Consider the following 21,005-nt stretch of genomic DNA (forward strand, 5'->3'; position numbering starts at 1 on the left):
GGCTCTGGAGTTCTGTTTCTGCTACTGAATCCTTTGTGCTACTGCTTGGAGATTAATTCTACATCGTCTATCAATATGTGTTAAGATATTTCTGAGTTGCGTTTATTTTTAGAACAATTTTTAATAGCATTTGATGTTCTTTACAGGTTTCATTTTCCTTCACCAATACTTCAAGGCACAGAGGAGCTGGTAAAGGCATTGCCATGAAACCTAACTTGAAGCAGTGGAAACAACTCATGCTCTTTGGTATCTTTGCATGGGGCCTGCTTTTCTTGGTGATATTCATCTATTTTACAGATAGCAACACTGCTGAACCAGTTCCAAGTTCCTTTTCTTACATTGAAACGAAGAGACTTCTGCCCCTTCAGGGCAAGCAGAGAGTCATCATGGGAGCCATTCATGACCCATCATTCTCTGAAACCATTGATGGGAATGAGGTGCTTCTTAATGAAGATCTCCTAGGTACTTTTAAATCAGGGACTGGAAATTCTAAGAAATGGACTGTATTGGAAGAGGCCTTTAGAAATGAAGATGAGTTTTTTCCACCCCAGTTAGGAAGAAAATCAAAAAGTGCTTTCTACCAAGTGAATGATGATTATTTATTTGCTGCTGGTCAGCCTCAGTCACACAACCACCTTCAAGAGATAGAAAAATTCATTTCGGCTGATGTGAATAATCCAAAAGGAAATATTTTACAGAACAGCTGGAGCCATCAGAGAAGAATGAGGAGAAGGAGCACAAAGCATAGGAGAGGCCAGATGCTTGATGAATCTGATGACTGGGATGAGCTGTATTCCACAATGTCAAAATCCTTTCTTTACAAGCTTTGGAAAGGGGATGTCTCTTCCAAGATGCTAAACCCTCGACTGCAGAAGGCGATGAAAGATTATTTGAGTACCAATAAGCATGGGGTGCGGTTCAAGGGGAAACGAAACTCCAAGTTGACAGGAGACCAGCTATTCTGTGAGCTAAAAGAAAGAGTGAATGTGAAAACAATAGATGGCAAGGAGGCTCCCTTCTCCACTCTTGGATGGGAAAAGCACGTTCCCCAAATTCCACTGGGTAAATTATATACACATGGCTTTGGGAGCTGTGCCGTAGTTATGTCTGCTGGTGCAATACTGAACTCCTCTTTAGGGGATGAAATAGGTGGGTGAAATGCATCTATTCTTGTCTGTATATATATGTGTGTTCATGTTTAAATTTCAAAAGGTTCATACTTCTCAAGAACAGAACTGTAAAGTCTGGTTGTTCTCTCTCACCAGATTTGCATGAATGTAAACTAGTGGACTTCAGTGAGGCTGTTCCCTTTCAGAACAACATAACTGTAAGGAAAATCAGGCCTGAAGTCATAATCTAATTTTAAGAAAACAATGATGCCTTCTTATCATATTACAGCTTGTAGTATGGAGGCAGCACTGGTTTCATCAGATCTGCCATATTCAACATTTGTGTGCAACATGCATTTATTTCTTCAGCAGATTAGAGCCATGTTCAGAGGTTTTTTCTGCAAAGCTGTGTTATACTGGTCTTTATTTTGCTGATGAGAAGCTCATGAGAAGCTGCTATTGTATGGCTATCCCAGACATTTGTCTCCATATCAAGAAGCAGCAGACTGTTCTCTTCATCTTTGTGCCATTGTTCACAGGCATAGAGTTCAGACCCTTGAGCAGCTTCACACACTGAGATCTAGTCCCCTGGCCTCTTCTGAGACTGAATTTAAATGAGTTTGAGTATGTTCACCTGTTGTTTTCCCATTGCAACACCGAGTCAGTGAGGTTACAGGTGTGTTGTCAGTGTCACTCAGAATCCCCCACCTCGAGGTGGGAGGTTTGTGGCAGCTATTCAGAAAAGGATGGTGGGGCCATAAAGGAAATCTAGGTCAGTATTATATTTCTTTTCAAAAATGAGAGCTACTACTTGTGTTAATCTCAGTAGTTCTTCATTTTAGTAGTGCATGTGCAGTATGCTATGGGTGTTGAAAGAAGCATGAAAGGTATGTCTCAAATTTGTTTCTACAACAAGAACAGTTATCTCCTTCAGCTCTCTGTAAAAACCTTCTGATTTTCTCTCATTAATCCTCCAAGTTCTTCACATCCCAATACTTTCTTCATCACACTGGATCATCTCTTGGACACAGATAGGTTTCCCTTAAATCCCTGGGATACGTTGGAACTGCTAGGATTATCGGTCTTCTGCAACAGGCTTCCAGCACAGCAGACGTACCCAGCTAGCCTGCAGCTAAAATCACACCAGGGTGACCCCAATTTCACAGGAAGTGTCACTGATTTAGAAATTTGTGGGGTGAAAAAGCAATTATTATCTTTGACTGAAATCAAATCTGCTGTCAGTTCCTCAGTACACCAGTTTACATACGGATTAATGCTGTACTGTAGAATCTGTAATCTTCACTTTGAAGTGAATACCATTGTGATGTATTTACATAATTACATATTACAGCATCAAGTCATATTTGCACACTCAGGTGCAGCCCAGGTTTGGATTTGGGTGCTTGACGTGGTACCTGGGGCCTGCTTTGTCCTGTTTTCTTAGGAAGCTTCTGGTATCAGAAGCTTACGACATTTTCCCCGGAAGAGCTTTGGATTTAAATGGGAAAATGTTGTCTGATGCCACCTAAAGGGAGGAAGATGGGGCTTGAAAAAGCCCACATAGAATTTTCAGATCTCATACACGTTGTGCAAGAAAGCACTGGGGTACCAGGAAGCATCAAAGGTTTTTTTCTAAGTGTCTCTCAGGTCATGGGCAGATACCTGTGACTGAGGAGAGGATTTGTGGGGGGCCAAGTGACTGCTCACAGCAGTGGTAGACAAGGGAGAGCAATTTTAAGCTAAAAGAGAGGAGATTTAGATTAGATGTTAGGAAGAAATTCTTTCCTGTGAGGGTGGTGAGGCACTGGAGCAGGGCGCCCAGGTAAGCTGTGGATGCCCCATCCCTGGAAATGTTCAAGGCCAGGCTGGATGGAGCTCTGAGCAACCTGGTCTGGTGAAAGGTGTCCCTGCCCATGGCAGGGTGGTTGGAACTAGATGTCCACCACTTGATGTCCAACTTGAGGTCCCTCCCCACCCAAACCATTCTGTGATTCTATGGTTTATTCTCCCAAGAGAAAAGAAAATGCCTATGAAAGAAGCAGCGAAGGACATTTCCCTTCATAGGCCTTTGGCTCCCTCTTCTGTGTTCCTATTAGAAACACAAGCAAAAATGTTTATTTGTGTTCTTCCTTTAGCCCTCCTCTTCCCCACCCCCCTGACTGTTTTTAAATGAAAGTAGGCATGGAAATATTGTGCAAGTATAGCAAGCACTCCTGTCCTATTAATTGAGAGAACCAGTTATTTTGGCACCACAGGAAGAAACAGGGAGCCATGATCAAACTCCAAACTTCTCTGGATCTTTAGAATGCTTATCTACAAATATGTACTAAGATTAAAATCAGTTTATTTAAAACCAGCTATTATCAGTGTTAAGCTGTCATACATTTTTGGCAAAGGAGAAGTTTTTCATCTGTATATGAATAACTAGCACGAGTGATGTTGGAAATGCATCACAGTGTCTCTCAATTAAGCTGCAAGCCATCCAATTTCCATTTCATAATCTAGTTCTCAGTCAACAGATTGTCTAAAAGTTGTCAATCACTTAGGTGATTGAGGGTCAAAAGCTTCTATTAATTTCCTCTAGTTCCTGCACAATCAAAATGTTTGTTAGATGGAGTCTAGGTGTTGAGGCTAGGGTTTTCCCTGCATGGGGGACAGAAAAAACTTCCACTCCTTAGGTTCTGAGGACTTTGTTTTGGTGGGCATCTGGCAAAACCCCTCTTTTCAGTCATGACATATTAATGCTAAGGTGTATGTCTGAGACTGGAGTGCTGGCTGCATGCCACACGGTGTTTCCCTGTATGGAGTACAAGAAGTGCAGAGTAAAGCAGGGAAAAGATGAAAGATCCCAGTTTGATAGGATCAAGCCAAGGCTCCATTGAGGCATGAGGTATCTTTGGAGACTTTTGCCTCCTCCAGTTTTTGAGCTACAGACAACACATTACAAGTGACTGGAGATGAACAGCTGTACAAACTACCTGTGGGTTAAGGTATTTCGTGCCCATTTTGGCCTGAATCATATTCTCAGCTTCCATTGCTAGAACAGATAAAACCAGACCAAGTACAGGGCTACCAACAGGGGCTGTGTGTCTCTGGACAGTGGATAAAATGTCTTGCTCTCCTTCGCACCTTTTGGGCTTTGAGTTCCCCTTAAAAGAAGCACTGGGAGGGTGATTTTCTCTCATCCAACGGAGGCTTGCACGTGGTGTCTACCCTTGACCCATACTTGACCTACAGTTGCTTTCTCTTCTCTATGACTCCAAGGTCAACTGCTTGTGGAGTAACTTTGACAGTTCAGCTCTCTTAAATCTTTGCTGCCAAGGGATCCTGAGGTTTCTTTGTGTGAGCAGATGTGTGGGCTGGCTTCCATACAGAGGCTCTTTAAGATTTGTACTGAGCTTGAGAGTAAGTACACAGTATGATTCATAGATTTGGGGTAGTCTGAGATTTTCAGGTATAAAATACTGTGAAACACAAGCTTATAGTTAAGCATTGTTGTTCATTCAAATGTGCAGTTAGATATCCCTGCAGTTTACATGCTTTTGCATGGAGTAATTCTCTAAATTTTGTGATAGAAGTAGTGAGCAATTGTGTGTACTGGGTGTACTAATAGTCTTCCCACACTAAGTCTATCTAATTAAGGGAAGCATTCAAGTATTGCATGCTAAATTAATAGATGATTCTGAACTTTTGTCCCAGTGGGCTTTTATGTTAATAACATATGGCAGACGCAAGAGGATTTTTGTTTGTGCATAGCAGAACATTCATCATCCTTAGAATATCCAGATTAGGACAGATGCGAAAGTTTTTTATTAGTTTAGATGACTGGTTTTATTTTACTGTTCTGTATACTAAGAAAAATGAGTTACCCCCTTGTTTATGCTCCTAGATGCTCATGATGCTGTTTTAAGATTTAATTCTGCTCCAACACGTGGCTATGAAAAAGATGTTGGAAATAAAACAACCATGCGGATCATTAATTCTCAGGTAAGATCTTCCTTTTCAGAGTTCAAGTCAATGTCTCTTTTGCACAATATGACAGCAGGTTAATAACCTCTGAAAAAGTGTTGAGTAATATGGGAAGCAGGCAGTGATTCAACAGTCGTGATGCAGAGAAGGTGAGAGTTTTCCCTTACAGGCATGTTTGCACTGCTGTTAGAGTGACTTGATAGCCTTGTTTCAGAGAGCTGGTTTGTAAAGTTTCTCATGTGAACCCATCTGTAAAGGCTCTGCAGGATATCAGAGCTGTCAGTACAGCAGACCTTGACCTCCTGGAGAAGTCATTGCCTACAGGATTTTCACAAAGTTCAGGCTGTGGTGATTCCAAAGCTGTTTTCTCATATTTTCCAGTTCCCCAATTATTTCCTTGCTAGAGGGCAAAAGAAATGGAAACTGAGTTGTGTAACACTAGGCAAGTCATCATTGTTTAAAAATTTGGAAAGAACTAGTAAAAAACTTTAGTGTGTACTGGCTATTACACATCAGGTGAGTTTGTTATCTGAATGGAAACAAAAGAAAATGGGATTTTCTGTGTATGGGTGTAAATAAATCATTGGGACTTGAGCTACAGTGACACCTTATGGCTGAGATTAGTTTTTCAATTTCAAAGATGCTATTGCCTGAATTCCTGTCTTGGGCAAACCAAACCTCTTTCCTCTTTAAGAAAAGCAGACAAAAAATCAGCAACAGATTTTCTGTGTAATTTTATGACACATTGAAATGAGTTTACTTAGTCAACACCAGGAGTATGATTGGCCATGTAGCATGCACTGCGCGTATTGATTCTCATTGAAGGAGACCAAAATTTTCAGTTACTGTCATTTTTATGAATTAATTTTTTTGAGTTAATTTTTTCTTCTGCTTTGAGTGACTGCCTATGCGAAGCCTGTTCTTGGTGAGTGTGGTTTTTATGTGTATAAGCACACATTCTTTGCCATCAAAAAGAGGACTGTGCACTGCCATTCCCTTCACACTCATTTTGTAGGTCTTTGTGAGGCTGCAGAACAGACTAGATCTTTGAAGTGATTTGGGTTAAATATGCCTCCTTTCTTTTGTTCACAAAAAGAAAGCAGAAATACCTTATTCTGCCTTAAGTGCTGTAATCAGTGTATATGGAACATGGATTTTCATGCATTTTATTTTACTTTTTTGTTTTGTTGTTTTTTTTCCTTTTCTTTGATGATTCTCCATTTCACCATCAGCCAAAATGTCCTGTGGAAGAGAGAAATGTTCTCAGGGAGTGATTTGAGCTTTTTTAGCTCCCCAGCAAGTTCAGAGAGATTTAATGGTTAAATTAGCTGCTCTCCATGCAGGGCAGACTGGGTTTTTCTGGCTCCCAGTGCTGCTGCAGTACATTCCCACTGGGATGGTAATGGAGGGTCCTGTGGTCTTCTCTTCTGCACTGTGTAAGGCTTGCTCCCCATAAGACCTCCCAAGAAAACAGAAGGCATGGCAAAGTTCTGGCCAGGTCAGCTCACATGGCTTCTTCACAAGTGTTTGTGTTCCCCACCAGCTTTGTGCTCCTTCAGAGTGGTCAGAAGCCATCCATGGTAGTCTGTCCACCTGCTGAGAAATTAGCCTTGCCTTCTCTGAGAGAGAAATCTGCACAGGCCACTTGATGGAAGTTGCTTTCCCTACCTGTACTGTAGCTGGGTTATTTATACAGGTTTACTGACGCTCCTCACTGCTGGAAACTCCTGCATTCACTTAATTAAAAGGCTGCTGTGGCCCCTTCTTCCTTCATATTCTCCATTGTGAAAGCCCAAAGGACAGGAAGGAAACCTGTGCAGTGGCTACAGATACTGTTATTGCAGAAAAAACTCATACATATGTGTGCAGACTCACTGAGAGTGAAAATTGTGTGACAACACCTCCAGAGGACTCTTGCTTAATGAAAGGCAAGTAAGAGCTCCTTTGTGTGGTAAGTGTGGAACCAAGCTTTTAAAATCTTGGCCTTTTGGTCAATTTGCTCTGTATACTCAAAAAAAGGAGTTTACATTCTGAGGTGAAAATTGTTCTGAGAAATTAAGTTGGGGATGCTGATAGCAGCATGACTAATTCTGTTCTTACTGTAGAAGGCTGATAGAAATCATTAAACTCAAAGTTTATGGTAGGAAGAATATTGCTATGGCAACAATATTATTTTTCTGAAGAAAAATATGCATAATTAAATATGGCTCATTGGATCCTAAAGGGAAATGAAAATTATTATGAATTTATTTGTCTGGAATGTTGATTATTTTAACAGCTGGAACAAAATTCATGCTGTTTTGACAACTGCTGAGCTGCCTGGTGCTTGGATGCACTAGGAATCAAAGAGATCTAGTTAGATGTGGAGGATCCTGGAAGGGGTGAGCCAGCAGAAGTAAAGAGTAGACTTCCAGTGCGGTGGGATGATCAGGCAAAGTACTGGGAGTTGCAGGAACGAGTTGTATGAGACCAGTTCCTTCAACAATAGTCCTGTAAAATGCCTGTTGTTGGAATTGTTTTTATAGGTATTGCAGTTTGTACAGTCATGGTCTAATTTGCATTTTTTGGATTGAAATGAGACTGACTTGCTGTTAAAATGAGAAAGCCATGGAAAAGGTGGTTGGGGATGGGTGGCAGGGAGAGACATTGCCCTTAGGGGCTGTAGCCCTTCAAAGCAAGCTGCTGTGTTCAAGAGGATCCCACAGGCCATCTGAAATGCTGTAGCTTTCCTTTTCAAGTTCCAGAATACATGGTAATGTTGACACACACAGCATCTCAAGTGGTCCCATCACATCCCTCACAGATGGAGAGTAATTCAGCATACTGCTACTTCAAACTGCAATGAGTGCTGTTTGGTGGCTAAGCTTTTTTTGTATATTTTTTTAACAAAACAAGATGCTTAAAATCAACCACAACTGAAGCATAACAAACAGCAGCGTGGGTAGGACTGTTCACTTGAGAGAAGGATTTTGCCATTTTTCTGGATCCCACTTGCTTTTAATGCTGCGCAATTCTTTGCATCTCTGCAGATTCTCACCAATCCAAACCATCACTTTGTCGACAGCTCCTTGTATAAAGATGTTATCTTAGTAGCCTGGGATCCTGCTCCCTACTCTGCAAATCTTAATGTGGTAAGATATCTACTTAGACTTTTCTTCCCAATTATTTGAAAGTACTGGAGAAAATTGATTTACTGTTTTAGTCTCCTGGTTCTCCCTTTTCACCACGAACCCCAGGTTCTCTCTTGATCTGAGTGGAGAATGCTGTATCTATAGGAATTGAGTCAAAATTGGTTTATTGGTCAAAAACTTTTAGTAGCCAGCAATTATACTGGAAGGGACTGTTCTGAGATGCTAGGATAGATGAATGGTGGCATTTGATAAAATATTGCTGTTTTCACATAACAGCGAGTTTTCTTGTGTGCTTGCCAAGGAGGGAACATTGCTAGATTTCAGAAGAAGGTTTTATCACGAAAGGTGAAAAACCGCATCCATTTTTCCCCCACCTTTCCCTCTGCCTTCCCAAAGAAAATACAAAATCCTGGTGAAAATCTCTCTGGGTGCCTTCCCCATTTCTCAGGCATCCTCCCCACCAGTGTTCCCTTTATGTCCCCTGTCCCACAGCCATCTGTGCCCTGCCATCCACCCCCTCACTGAGAGCAGCAGATGTCCATCTGGTTGTCACTGGGGACTCTTTACTTTGGCTGTTGCTGCAGCTCCAGTAGGCAAGTTGATCTGATGGCTTTTGGCACAGGGAGCTCAGAGCTGAGCAGGCTGCAAAAAGTAGAAAGTAAGCCTTCATCTGCTGAATTCCCTTAGCAACAGATGCCAGAGGCTGCCTGCTTCCCACGCAGGCTGCCATCAGCCTGCGTCATGCGCTGCTGCTGCCTCCGTCAGGGTCTGGGGTGCTTTCAGAGGAATATTCACCCCCAGGCCCAGATATCATGTCAAAGCTCTTTGAACCTCTTCTTTAATGTGGATCTGTGAGGGAAAAATGGTCTTGGCTGATCCCACAGCAGTCAATTACTTATTGGGAGTCTCTGTATGAAGAAAGAAAACGGTATAGCTCAGAGTGACGAATGCTTTTCTAGCAGAAGCATCCACCAGTGCAGGCTGCTTTGCTACCTTTGCTTCTGTTCTGCAGAACCCAAATGAAGCCAGTTTATGCTATTGTACATGAAGTGTTCAAAACATATTTAATACTATTAAAAAACATCTGACTTTTTTCCTCCCAGTGGTATAAGAAGCCAGACTACAATCTGTTCACTCCCTACGTACAGCATCGCAGGAAGAATCCAACGCAGCCATTCTACATCCTCCATCCAAAGTTTATATGGCAGCTCTGGGACATCATTCAGGAGAATACTAAAGAGAAGATACAGCCCAACCCTCCTTCTTCAGGGTTTATTGGTAGGTGTATCAAAGATGGTCCCAGTAGACATGTTAGATTAAAAAGTAATTTAAAATGTGTACATTGCATGAGGATCGAGTCCATACATACATGTGTACTGTTTGTTCTTGGTGCTCTATACAGAAACAATAACTAGCAAAAACACACAGTATGAAAACTAGAAAATAGTTGAGTGAATTTGATGTTCTGCTTTCTTGCCCTTCACATCCATAGTATGCCTACCATAGCTATAAAACATGCATGTATCTATGAGAAATTTGTATTATTCCATATCAATTTGTCTGTTGAGGACCTACCCAATTCTGAAGTTCCTCATTGGGATCCTAGAGCAGAGAATCCTCAGACAAGAAATGAAAGCAGATGCCAGATCATATAGACAGGATGAAATCAATGGCAGGCTGAGATGTATTCCTTACATAGACCAAGGGCTTCCAGTGCTCAGTCTCAGCACTTCTCTTCCTCTCTGGAAGCAACAGTGTTTCACTGTATTTTTTGGTCTTTCCTTAGTATTTCTGGGAGGATAATTTGGCACTGTGCCCACAATTCATACAGGAGAACAACTTACCTGATGTACAACAGGTCCTGACTGTGGACAGGTCTAAAGGATGCAAGTAGTCAGAGTGGCAAGCCTGAGCCAGGATCATCCTTGCTTGTGCTTCTAGACTCAGAGGGCAGTAGAGCTTCACATGCCATCTTCCACCCTGGAAACTCCATCCTTTCCTCACTGACATTGTGATATTGATCTAGGTATTTGCTGCAGTCAGAAAATGGCTTGGTTTTTTTAATTTCTATCTGCATCTGAAAGCAAAGACACCTAAGATTGTGTCTGATATGGGAAAATCAGTTTTGAGCCTTTATCTTGTGTTCTACATGCAGCAGCAAAGCATCCTAGCATACTTTGGAGCACACCAAAGGCCTTAGAGGGTGCAGAAGTTCCCAGAGGGATGATTTAAAGGTGTCTGGGAGATGCCCATCTATGCCTGGAGTGACATTGTGCATACCTGGAACATGAGTGGAAAGTAAATGAGGCCTGGTGTGTTGTCAGAGGGGAGCTTGGCAGTTGGTTACTTCTTGAAGTGAGGTTTTTTGTGGAACTTGCTTGTAAAAATTCACAGGGAGAAGACAGCTCATGAGGAATGATCTCACCAGCTGCATTCACATTTTGCAGAAGTGTTTCTTGTAGCAATGAAGTTGTTGATAAAAATAGGTTAACAGCTGCTGATTGTAAGAATAGTGAAGAGGATCATTGTGCTGTCAATTTGTACTTCCACCATACATAAAAAACACTTCAAAAGCTTTCTTTGAAGAAATGGAATTAATTTCACTATGAGAATAGAACAGCAATCTTCAATCACGAATCTAAATGTTAGTGACAAAAAAATATCCTTCAAGCAGAGAAAGCTTTGAAAATATAAACCATTAAACAAGCAACATTTTAACAACAAAAGCTGTACAGATAAGTATACTCTGTGTACAGATGCAAATTTGCCTTCTTATCTAGTGGGAATTTTATTTATATTGTTCTTTTCCAAGGAGCAGTGCTTTTTAGAGGCTGTTACTAACTTTCAAAAAGCAAGGTAGGAAGATGAGCTTATTGGATGTCATACCCACCCCATTTCATTACTAGCTACTGTTTTGATAGATGTATTTTAAATATTTTATTAGAGAGAGTCTTCCTGTTTTGGTAACATTATCAAATTAATGTCTATGCATTGCACATGTAACATAAACTAAATACAGAGGTAGCACAGAAACAGCAAATGCATATTGTCAGGGACATAAAGGGCAAATTAAAGCATAAAAAAATATAATGCAGCTTGGCAGAAAGCTGAAAAGTCATGTTGGTCTTCAGGTCAGGTATCTCAATCAGTCATGCAGCAAATAATCCTGTTGGAACTGAAGCTGACAGACTCAACTATTGTACCTCTATGAAAGGTAAAATATGAAAGGTTCTACCTGATTCTTACAAAATCTGTAAAATTATTTCCTGTAGAATTAGTGGAAAGATTGAGTAACTGGTGGCCATCATAAAATACGAGTGGCTTAATTTCAAGAGGAGAAAATAATTTATTAAGTGACCACACTACTAAATAGCACTGTGCTTAAAACAGCTATATGAAGGCTGTTGTTAAATAGAATATATGTATTTTTACAGAGATGTACATTCCTGAACCTAAGCAATTTCTAGCATGGACCATGATGATTCTGGTCATACAGAAAAGGTTAGAGAAATGGTTCTGAGTCAAGTAAGGCACTTTTCTTTCAAGCTTTTTAGCCTCCAGTAGGCCCAGTTTACAAAATTGAACAAATGTATAAATTAAAACATGGAAACATCAGAATGGTTCTTTTCACAAATGTCAGGAATGTTTTAGCATGGTTTTACACTGTTTTTTCAGTAATTATTTGTTTCTCCTGACAACTGTATTCCTGCCACTTAGCAGCACTCTTTATAAGAAACTGAATCTTGCCAAAGGGAGGATGTTGGTGGAATGTGTCCTCAAGGTGTTCTGCAGAAATGACTCAGCATCCTTTCACAGTGACTGATGCCAGGGGAATCTTTTAACATTGTTAATAACTGTATTAGAGTATTAAAGTCACAATATTATTAAATCTCTCAGAAAGGGGGCCAGTGGGGAAGAGGTAGTCTCTCACATGCTTTGATTTTAGAGGAATGAAAGAGAGAAAGAGAGAGAAGAGGTAGAACTTCTCCCCTGCTTTTTTTCACTGCATGGGATCTAGGGAAAATAAGGGGTTTTGCACTTCCTTTGGGGTATGAGCTGCCCTGTAGCTGCATAATTCTGCCTGGACCATCTGCCTCCTTCAGACCCTGCTGCATCAGCTCTGGACCAGCTCAGTGTTGCTGAGGAGAGGCAGTAGCCTTTGACAGCTGGTGGCTGGGGTGAGGGAAGCACAGTTTGTATCCCAGCTGTGGAGGGGAGATGAGAGGATGGGAAGAGCAGGATTGGTTGAGGGGGAGACAGTTTGTGGGTAAAGGTCCAACAGGATAAACCAACCTTTTGATTTTAGTCTGGGAGTCACTTTTAGTTTGTTTCCTGAGACACCAGCATGGGCTTTCACTGTCTTGTAACTTTGCCTTATGTGGCATGTCACAGCTTACCTAATGTCCCTCCTCATTATAAATCATTTACTCATTATCTTCCTAGTATAGTCCTTATAAGAGTTTTGAGAAGCCATTCCTTCATAGTTTTGCATCACTTTTGCAGCTGCTGCCTTCATGCTTCTAAACAAATTTCTGCACAGTATTCTCATCATTTTGTATTAGCATTAGGCAATTGCCGTGGTGGCTTTTCACAGTTGAAGTTGTTGGCTCACATTTGGCTGAAAATAAGTTTGCTAAATGAGTATTGATATGTTTCCATCACATCTTGGACTTGGATCTATGCCATTTTTCTTGGAAGGTATATAAGCATCCAACCACCAAACCTCAGATTTGGATTCCACTGGCAAATCCTAAATTAGCACTGTTACTAGGGAAGGATTTGTCCTACCTTTTGGCAACAGAAGTACGTCACCTCTCACTTCCTGTTAATAAGTCTTTCACTGTGAAATGTGAGCTCAGTCTTCCTCCTGTCTTTCTGTACTTACCAAAGTTCAGTTTTTAATTGGATCTGATAGTATATAAAGTGTCAGTCTCTACTGTTACCATTCTGCTGTAAGAACTGACTGTTCCTGTACCCTCTTTGGTAGCCAAGGTAAACAGCCTATTCTGACCTTAAATTTTTGTCATCTGAAAAACCAGGAGTAAAACTGCAGAGTTTCTCAGGAACAGCATTCTGTGTTCATTGGGTGGGATGGTACATTAGCATTTGGAAAGTTTGAGAGCTTTTTAATAATGTTGAGATTATATAAGGGCTTTTCTGTGGAGATTTTGGTCATGTCCACTGTTTACTTAGTATATTTTCTATAAATTCCTATTTATCATACTCCATCAGTACACTTTGCTGGTATCTTCAGCAGAGGTATCTTCAGAGGTGGCTTTAATTGAAATTCACATTTATATACTCTTACAGAGCAGTGACTTTCATCTTTTTAAAGGCTAGCTGAAAGCTGTGACTGCAGTATTTTGGTTTGTTTTCAATCAGAACATGACCTGTGTAGATTCTTATATTTTAGGTTGTCTGTGTAGGTGGTAATTTTGCTATGTGCTAGAAATTTCAGCATAACATACAATCCATTGAACACAAAATAACTAAACCCAGATGACTTTATTGTTGGGAAAAGGGAAATGTTGTTTGAGGCCTTACAGTTGCCATTGCAGTTTTAACAGTTATGCATCATTAATAGTTGACAACATTATTTTTCTCTTCATTTGCATGCATCAAGACAATAGTAAAACAAGGCTATTATTACACTGCAACGTTAGCAGGTTGTTGTATGACTAAGAACTTACATTTAAAATGGCTTAGGAGAGCATGTTGCATAGAAGTATACAGCTGATCTCCAGCTCGGCTTAGAAAAAAATGCACTTTCATGAACTGAAAGAAACAATTGGACATATTAAGAGTTGCCTTTGTTGCTGTTATTCAGTTGTTTTAACAGTAGTTGGTGCAGGAACAGAATAGTGCTCGCTCTTTCCAACTCAGCGTTGTTCAAGTAGCACACAAATAAATAATATCTCCAATACATAAGCTTCAAATTATTCTTACCCTAATAAAAAGCACACTGAAATTTCAGTATCTCCCACTTTCCAAAATGGAGACATAAAAGAGCAAACTCTCCTCTTAAATCACATAAAAAATTTTATTATTCTAGTGTATCACCCAAAATTAAATAATACATTTAGAATTACATTATATTACTGGCTAGTATTTTCCAGTCTGTGCTCATATAACAGAATGTATTATTGTGATTAATGTAGAGCTTTTTGCATTCACCAAGTTATAAATATGTAATTTTCTAGGTCTACTATGTAATGCTAGTATCCATACATCAAAGATGACAAGTATTGCACAAATTATTAAGCTTCGGCACAGGGCCATTTGATGACAATTTTTTGATAAATAATTTGCTTTTCTTGTGGTTAATATTTTTCACATAGTTCATGAACTGAGCAGAGGTAAAATAACCCTTTTTTAGAAACAAAGTGCTTTAAAAATCCAGAGCTACTTTTAGTCCATGTACCAAAAAATAACTGAGGCACATTTGGCCCAGTTTCAAGGAGTTTTCCCTTGAGTTTATCTGCAATCCAATCAAGACAGACTATAGTAGCAGACTATCATATAGAAAACTATACATTCTAAATGCTTTATGCTTATTGTATGCCTATTTGTAATGCTTTCAAATACACAGGTATCAAACAAAAACTTATTAATATATCTAGCTAAATTATTTTCTGTAAAAATAATTTACAGAAAATAATTTACAATTTACAATGTGTGTGAAATGAGACGTTATAAATCAGATTATGTGTATTTAAATGTTTTCAGCATCTCTTACATTATGGTATAATGATTCCGTGTTCTTGATGAATGTTTGAATTACACTTATAATTCTAGATGCTTTCATACAGCATCTGTTGATTCAGATATATTAAACTATATTTTAAACTATATTTTATTTATTTGTAAACTAGAAAACATTCTTTTTTAAATCAGAGTTCTATCCACAAAGCTTAATTGTACCATACAATATTCATGTTGGAAAATCAAAACCTTTGGAATTATTCAAAATGCCAAGAACAAATTGAAAAAACATTTTCTCCTTTTGATTAGAATCCATAGTACATGTTCATTTGTAAAAACCATCCATGCAAGGAATTTAATCTTTATGTAATTCTGGCTTAAATGTTCTCAGTGCTGATTGTAAAAGCTAGGTTTATTTGTGCCAATTGGACTGAGTTTAAACTGTACCCAACACTTCCTAACACCATAGATATCTTCCAAATAGGAAAAAATAAAAATACTACACTACACTTGATCTTAACCAAACGGCCCAGAAGAGATAACACACTTTTCTAAGGATTTTGAAATACTAATATATAATATTTCAAAATATATAATACTGTTTTAGTGTCTACAATTGTACTGTTATAACAAAGTTGCATGTGACTGTTTCTCTGACAACCACATAATTTCTTTGGAATAATATATTTTATAGTATTTTTAAAAGAGTATTCTATGCTCACAATTCTTTTTTTTTCCCCCTTTGTTTTTTTTAATGTCCAGTTGGGCGTTCATGAATATTGCCATTTAACTATAAAACATTCAAAAAGCACACTTTTGAATGGTCTACCACAGTACAGGCAGAATTATTTTTCATTTTTCCATTTTTACAATTGTAATCCAAATGGGACTTTCAAAAATCCAGTAAGAGTATTAGAATTAGATTAGAGTGGCCTATGCAGAATTATTTTCAGTTGAGATTTTGAATGTATGGTTGCACCAGTTATGTTTGTGAAAGCTAAAATCAGGCTGGATACCATGACCTTTTCCTTAATATGAAATATGGATTGGATATTTAAGATCTTAAAAGCTTTTTGATATTTAGATGCTATAGACAGCCTATAGGCTTGCCCTTTCAGGTTTTATGTTTTCTCAAGTTGTGTATGTCTGCTGACCTTCCCTAAATACTTTGTAATTCGCTGCTTTTACTCACATTCCTGTACCTTAGTACTTATGAATGCTGGGGAAAAAAAACCACATCTCCCTTCAGCTTAATCCTTGCACATAAATTTGCCATATCTGTATGGCCCCGTGTCTGGGTCAGTCAGAGAGCAGGATTTGTGTGTCCTAACTTCAGCTGTTCTCAGTGCAGGTTCTGTATTTGTGTCAGTCACACTCAGAATTATTAGAGAAAAAAAATAGGTACCTCTTAACTATTACTGTGAGCCTCATATTGCCCTCAACATGTGAAATTTTCATCCCATACTGGGAGTGCAGCTCCTATCTATGCTGCCACTCAGGCTTCACCTACAGCCAACAGAAAAAAACAGGAACTTCTGGGGAATGGCTTGTGTGATCCATTAGAAGTGCACTGCTTCCTAAAAGTGCCCACTTTCTTCTGCTGACAGCAAAGGAGCCTGTGGTACCTATTCCAGGTGTGGGTAACTGCACCAGGGGCACATTTGATCATGCCTTGTTTTTATTGCTTCTCACTGTGCTTCTGGAAAAGCCAATTATATTATTTTTCATGAAACTCCAAATGCTACTTATGTGGGAGAATAGAGGAAGTTCTTGATAGGCAAGTGCCAGACTCTTATTTTTGGTTTCTGTCTAGTCAGTGGAGAGAAAAAATACTAAAAGGAAAGTTCTCTGTAAGTGAGCAATTCAACACTAATCCTAAAGGAGACATATAAAATAAGTCAGATGAGTTTTTCCCTAGAAATACCTGTCTCCTGCATTGTCTATAAAGAATGCTTTAAACCAGCAAGGTCAGAGATGGGCATGAGCATCTCAATAAGATTAATTCTGTCCAGACTCTGTATTGTGTTGGGACAATGACTGTCTCATCCTGTTTATTAATAGCTCTTTAGGTCACATGTAAGACAGTCTGTGCTGTTTTATATATATAATAATTGTGCATTGACTGAAAATTGTTGTATTGACTGTTAGCAAAGACAAATATAGAAGTGTATCATATGGAAATTCTTCACCCTACAGCCTATCAAACAATGAGGTTTTTATTCATGCTAATAATCCTGGAGAAGTGTTGAGATATGGAACAAAGTTGATGCAGATGATGTTGAATTGGGTGGTGATGTGAAAAGTACAGAGACAAAAGAAATCAGTGTACAGCCGTACTCAGAGGGCAGTACAGGGATAGGACATAAACAAGGCAGATTTGGACACTGCAGGTGGGGGAGAAAATGCCACGAAATTCAGCCACAGAAGAGAAACTTAAGAAGCAATAACACAGAAACAAATATGTAAAGATAAGAAATGGGAAGCAACATAGGACTTCCCAGAATAGACAGGCAAGCAAAATTAATTAATGGAACCAAGTCTGAAAGCAGTCAGGCACATACCTCTTCTTTAGCTTTGAGACTGCATCCAAAACATAAAAGTATAAATGTAAGTTAAAAAACATTTTGGGGGTCATGTAAGTGGCAAAAACCAATTGGTGATTTAAAAAATTTATAATACCACTGAAGCTAAGAGGAACAGAGAAGGGAAGATGGGAAAATTAAGTTGTAAGGTAGATGAAAATATAGACAGCTTGGCACACTTAGATCTCCTGGATACAGATGTCAGTAACTCCCTGCAATGTTGTTAAAACCAAGCAAAGAGAGGAAGTGAGTTAAAGACTGGTATGAAAAAACATGGGATGAAATGTGAGACCTGTAGTCCAGGAAGCTCTGTTTAAGGACTTGGGAAAAACAACCTAGACACGTGGCATTAGAAAACAAATAGAAAAAAACCTGAATATATCTTAGTACATGGACTGATGTAAATGCCCTGGTGGTTTAAACTACTGCTATTATATTAAAAATGCTCAATTAACATTTTTTGTAAACTGAGTTTGCAGTAATGGCTCTACAACACTAGGGCTGATCCCTGTGGAGGGGTTGCACATACTCCAAGGCATGAGACAGAAATGAAACCACTTCTCTATTTTAGAGAGGACTGTATTTGTAAAAAAAAAAAAAAGATGGCTTCCTACCACTTCTAAGTCCTCCATTAACTAATTTACAGGAAAGTCAATGATACTGCTTAAAATTTTGTCATGGTTGAACCATACCTGGAATTAAGTAGCTATTTTTCTGTTACTAAGGAGTCACAATTTTTGTTCTTGACAGTTTTCCAATCCCACAAAGGGCAACTTCCTTTATTACTTTTAGAGTTAGCTTGGTAATGTGGCATTGAAATAAAACACGCTTTGGTTAAGGCTTGTACTTTCCAGCAGAGACGGTTTTCCTAAGATGATGGTGGTATAGCTTTTTTAATTGGCTCTGGGTGCAGGAGAGAAGTAATTTTAGTGTCTGTTTCTGGATGTGGTTCATTATTGCACACGTTTCCACCATCCACCCTCTGATCCAGCTGGATAACAGTTACCTTGGAATGGCAGGTGGGCTCTCCATCAGTCGAGGAGGGAGGTTGGCAGTGGAAAAGCTGACGAAAGCATTTGTAAAACTAAAACAAACAACAACAACAAAAAAAACCAATTCTAGATATAGCTGCTTGACAGGTTACAATTCAGAGCATCTCTGTAACATCTTAAAGGCAAGGAAACTTGGTTTATTGAGATTGTACTGTATTTCAAATAGGGATTAAATATTTTTTTACCATGAATATGTGTTTCTTGCTGCTTAAGACTAAAGTTCACTCAAATTTGAGAACTTCAGAATTGATATACTTAGCTTTTCTAAGACTATAGATTCAGTAGAGTGTAAAGCTGTAGAACAATTATAAAACATTTTCAGAACCTTTAATTTATGATAAAAGATTTAATCACAGAAGTAATTGGTTTTCAGTTACTTCACACATCAGGCAGGGAAAAGTCATTTTGATAATCTAATGATACACAGGATAATCTAATGATACACAGCAGGAAGAACATAGAGTTCTTTTCATTAGCAAACCATTGAAATCCCTGCATTCCCAAACTGTAAACTAAACTTCAGAAAATGGCTTTGCTTAATTAGGAAACCAAAATAATTTTTCATGTTAGTTCATTTCACTTCTGAGATCTACCCAAATCACCTTTGATGATGCCAAAGCTGTTGTGCAGAAAAAATCCCAAACAACACTTACATCAGTTCTCATTGTAAGTGTCAAGTGAGCAGTTATACAGCTGCTTCCTCTAAGTCATTGATCAGATAGGGATTCCACTAGTGCTACAAATGCCTCAATACATTTCCTACACAAATTTATTTTTTAAGTGAAATCTTAAAAAAATAAATGGCATCCAAAACTTATTTCATGTCACTTTCCTTTTGCATGGCTTTGTGAAACAGAAAAGGCTTCCAGGAGCTGTGATTGATGTGAAAGTATCGTAGTTTAGGCAATGTTGTTGATCATTATCTGGTATTAGTCCATCTGAAAATGTGCAGCTGCAACAGCAATATTTCTCTTGTTTCAAGGCTACAAAGATTGCAGTTGATGGTGCTGATGATAATGTGCTATTGGCATGTAGCAGAAAAAAATGGGTTGGCATTGTTTGGATTTCTCCTTGCTGAGCAAGGAAGTGGTAAGGGACTTTTCCTTATGACAGCACTGCTTTAAGTAGGAATTTGTCTCTGGTGTCTGTCCATGAGACTCTTCAAAGAATTGTCTGAAGCTGTGGGCTTCTGTGCCACCCCTCCATGGGTGATGCTTCTTTATATGTCCTTCTGCATGTGCTTGGCCAAGTCTTGCTTCTTAGAGAGAAACAAGTGGATGGGAAAAGTGGAACTGGTTCAGTTTCAGACTAAGAAAGACCAACATTGCAATAAGGCAGAGATGTTTCAATGATTCTTGGGGGGGAATGTTTTGTGGACAGTCAAAAGACTGTTATCCTAGCCTGTTGATTCTACAGGGATCACAATCCTTATGTATCAGGGACAAGTGAAAGCTGCTCAAATAAAAGGAACGACTTCTTCACTTAATGATTTTACAGATTACTTAAGGTGTGTGACAGCAAAGAAAAGAAGGAAAGAAAAAATAGATTGGATCACTGCAGGGAAATTTCTGCGAGAAAAGTGAAAGCTGGTGCTCACTTTTGTTTTCACTTCTTGTTGCAGGTATCCTCATCATGATGTCTATGTGTAACGAAGTGCACGTGTATGAGTACATCCCTTCAGTGCGACAGACCGACCTGTGTCACTACCATGAACTCTACTACGATGCAGCTTGCACCTTAGGGGCCTACCATCCACTGCTCTACGAGAAGCTCCTGGTGCAGAGGATGAACAAAGGTTTGCAGGATGATCTGTATCGGAAGGGGAAAGTCATTTTGCCAGGGTTCAAAGCTGTCAAGTGCCCCAAACGAAATAATTTCCCACACTTGTAGAAGTAAGTCTTTCAGAAACAATGTGCAATAAGGTACTACTGTCGTACTAAAAACAAGAAGAGAATACTTGAAAAAAATATATCTTAGACCAATCTAGTCTTGAGTCTATAAATTGTAATTAAGTAGCAGGCATGAGAAATACTTCTTTTTCTGAGCCCTGAGTATTTATTACTGCTTTGCAAATAGTTACAGAAAAAAAGCAAAGGCTTAGCTCATGAAGGTGCAAAGGACATACTTAGGCAGAAATATAATGTATTGTTGTTGGTGTGGCTGTCAGAATTTGTCGGTGGTCTCATGCCACATTTACTAGACTGTAATTTTTATTTTTTTTTTAAATGAATTTATTTAATTGTCAAACCTGGCATTGTCAAACAGCCTCTATTGTTCATGTATATACAGAGCAGCCAGTTGAACAATGCAGCATTTCCCGTGGCTCCATGGGATTTTCACACTCTCCCAGAATGAAGTAATTGCTACTCCAAGCTGTGCAGTCATTCACTAGAGCAGGCTTTAATGCCTGTTCCTACACAGGCTCAGTTCCAGGCTTCCAGCTGAACAGAGACTTATGGT

General features: G+C 39.1%; 2 protein-coding genes across 3 annotated transcripts in view; one reads left to right on the forward strand and one right to left on the reverse strand.

Moving 5' to 3' along the window:
• The first annotated feature begins 203 nt into the window (after positions 1-203).
• Positions 204-20,676, forward strand: ST6GAL2 (ST6 beta-galactoside alpha-2,6-sialyltransferase 2). Of its 2 annotated transcripts, none has more exons than XM_058850508.1 (5): positions 204-1,149; positions 4,999-5,096; positions 8,108-8,209; positions 9,313-9,487; positions 20,167-20,676. In XM_058850508.1, exons 1-5 carry the CDS (start codon positions 204-206, stop codon positions 20,433-20,435), a joined length of 1,590 nt encoding a protein of 529 aa, XP_058706491.1. In that variant the 3' UTR covers positions 20,436-20,676. The 2 variants fall into 2 exon arrangements, with proteins under 2 accessions (XP_058706491.1, XP_058706500.1); XM_058850517.1 differs by having other exon boundaries at positions 8,108-8,206; positions 20,167-20,435.
• LOC131584930 (pinopsin-like) overlaps positions 18,287-21,005 on the reverse strand; it is a 73,289-nt gene continuing 70,570 nt past the window's right edge. Inside the window, exon 4 of the mRNA XM_058850530.1 lies at positions 18,287-18,577. Coding sequence (XP_058706513.1) covers positions 18,362-18,577 — 216 coding nt within the window. The 3' untranslated portion in view covers positions 18,287-18,361. The remainder of the gene's footprint in view (positions 18,578-21,005) is intronic.

Source organism: Poecile atricapillus, chromosome 1 (assembly GCF_030490865.1).
Source record: "Poecile atricapillus isolate bPoeAtr1 chromosome 1, bPoeAtr1.hap1, whole genome shotgun sequence".
NCBI lineage: Eukaryota > Metazoa > Chordata > Aves > Passeriformes > Paridae > Poecile > Poecile atricapillus.

Bases quoted from the DNA above. Each gene is read 5' to 3' on its own strand.
- ST6GAL2 (XM_058850508.1), top strand. From the start codon at position 204: ATGAAACCTAACTTGAAGCAGTGGAAACAACTCATGCTCTTTGGTATC. The intron at 5,097-8,107 runs GTAAGATCTTCC...GCATCTCTGCAG, and splicing joins TGCGGATCATTAATTCTCAG to ATTCTCACCAATCCAAACCA. The intron at 8,210-9,312 runs GTAAGATATCTA...TTTTCCTCCCAG, and splicing joins ACTCTGCAAATCTTAATGTG to TGGTATAAGAAGCCAGACTA.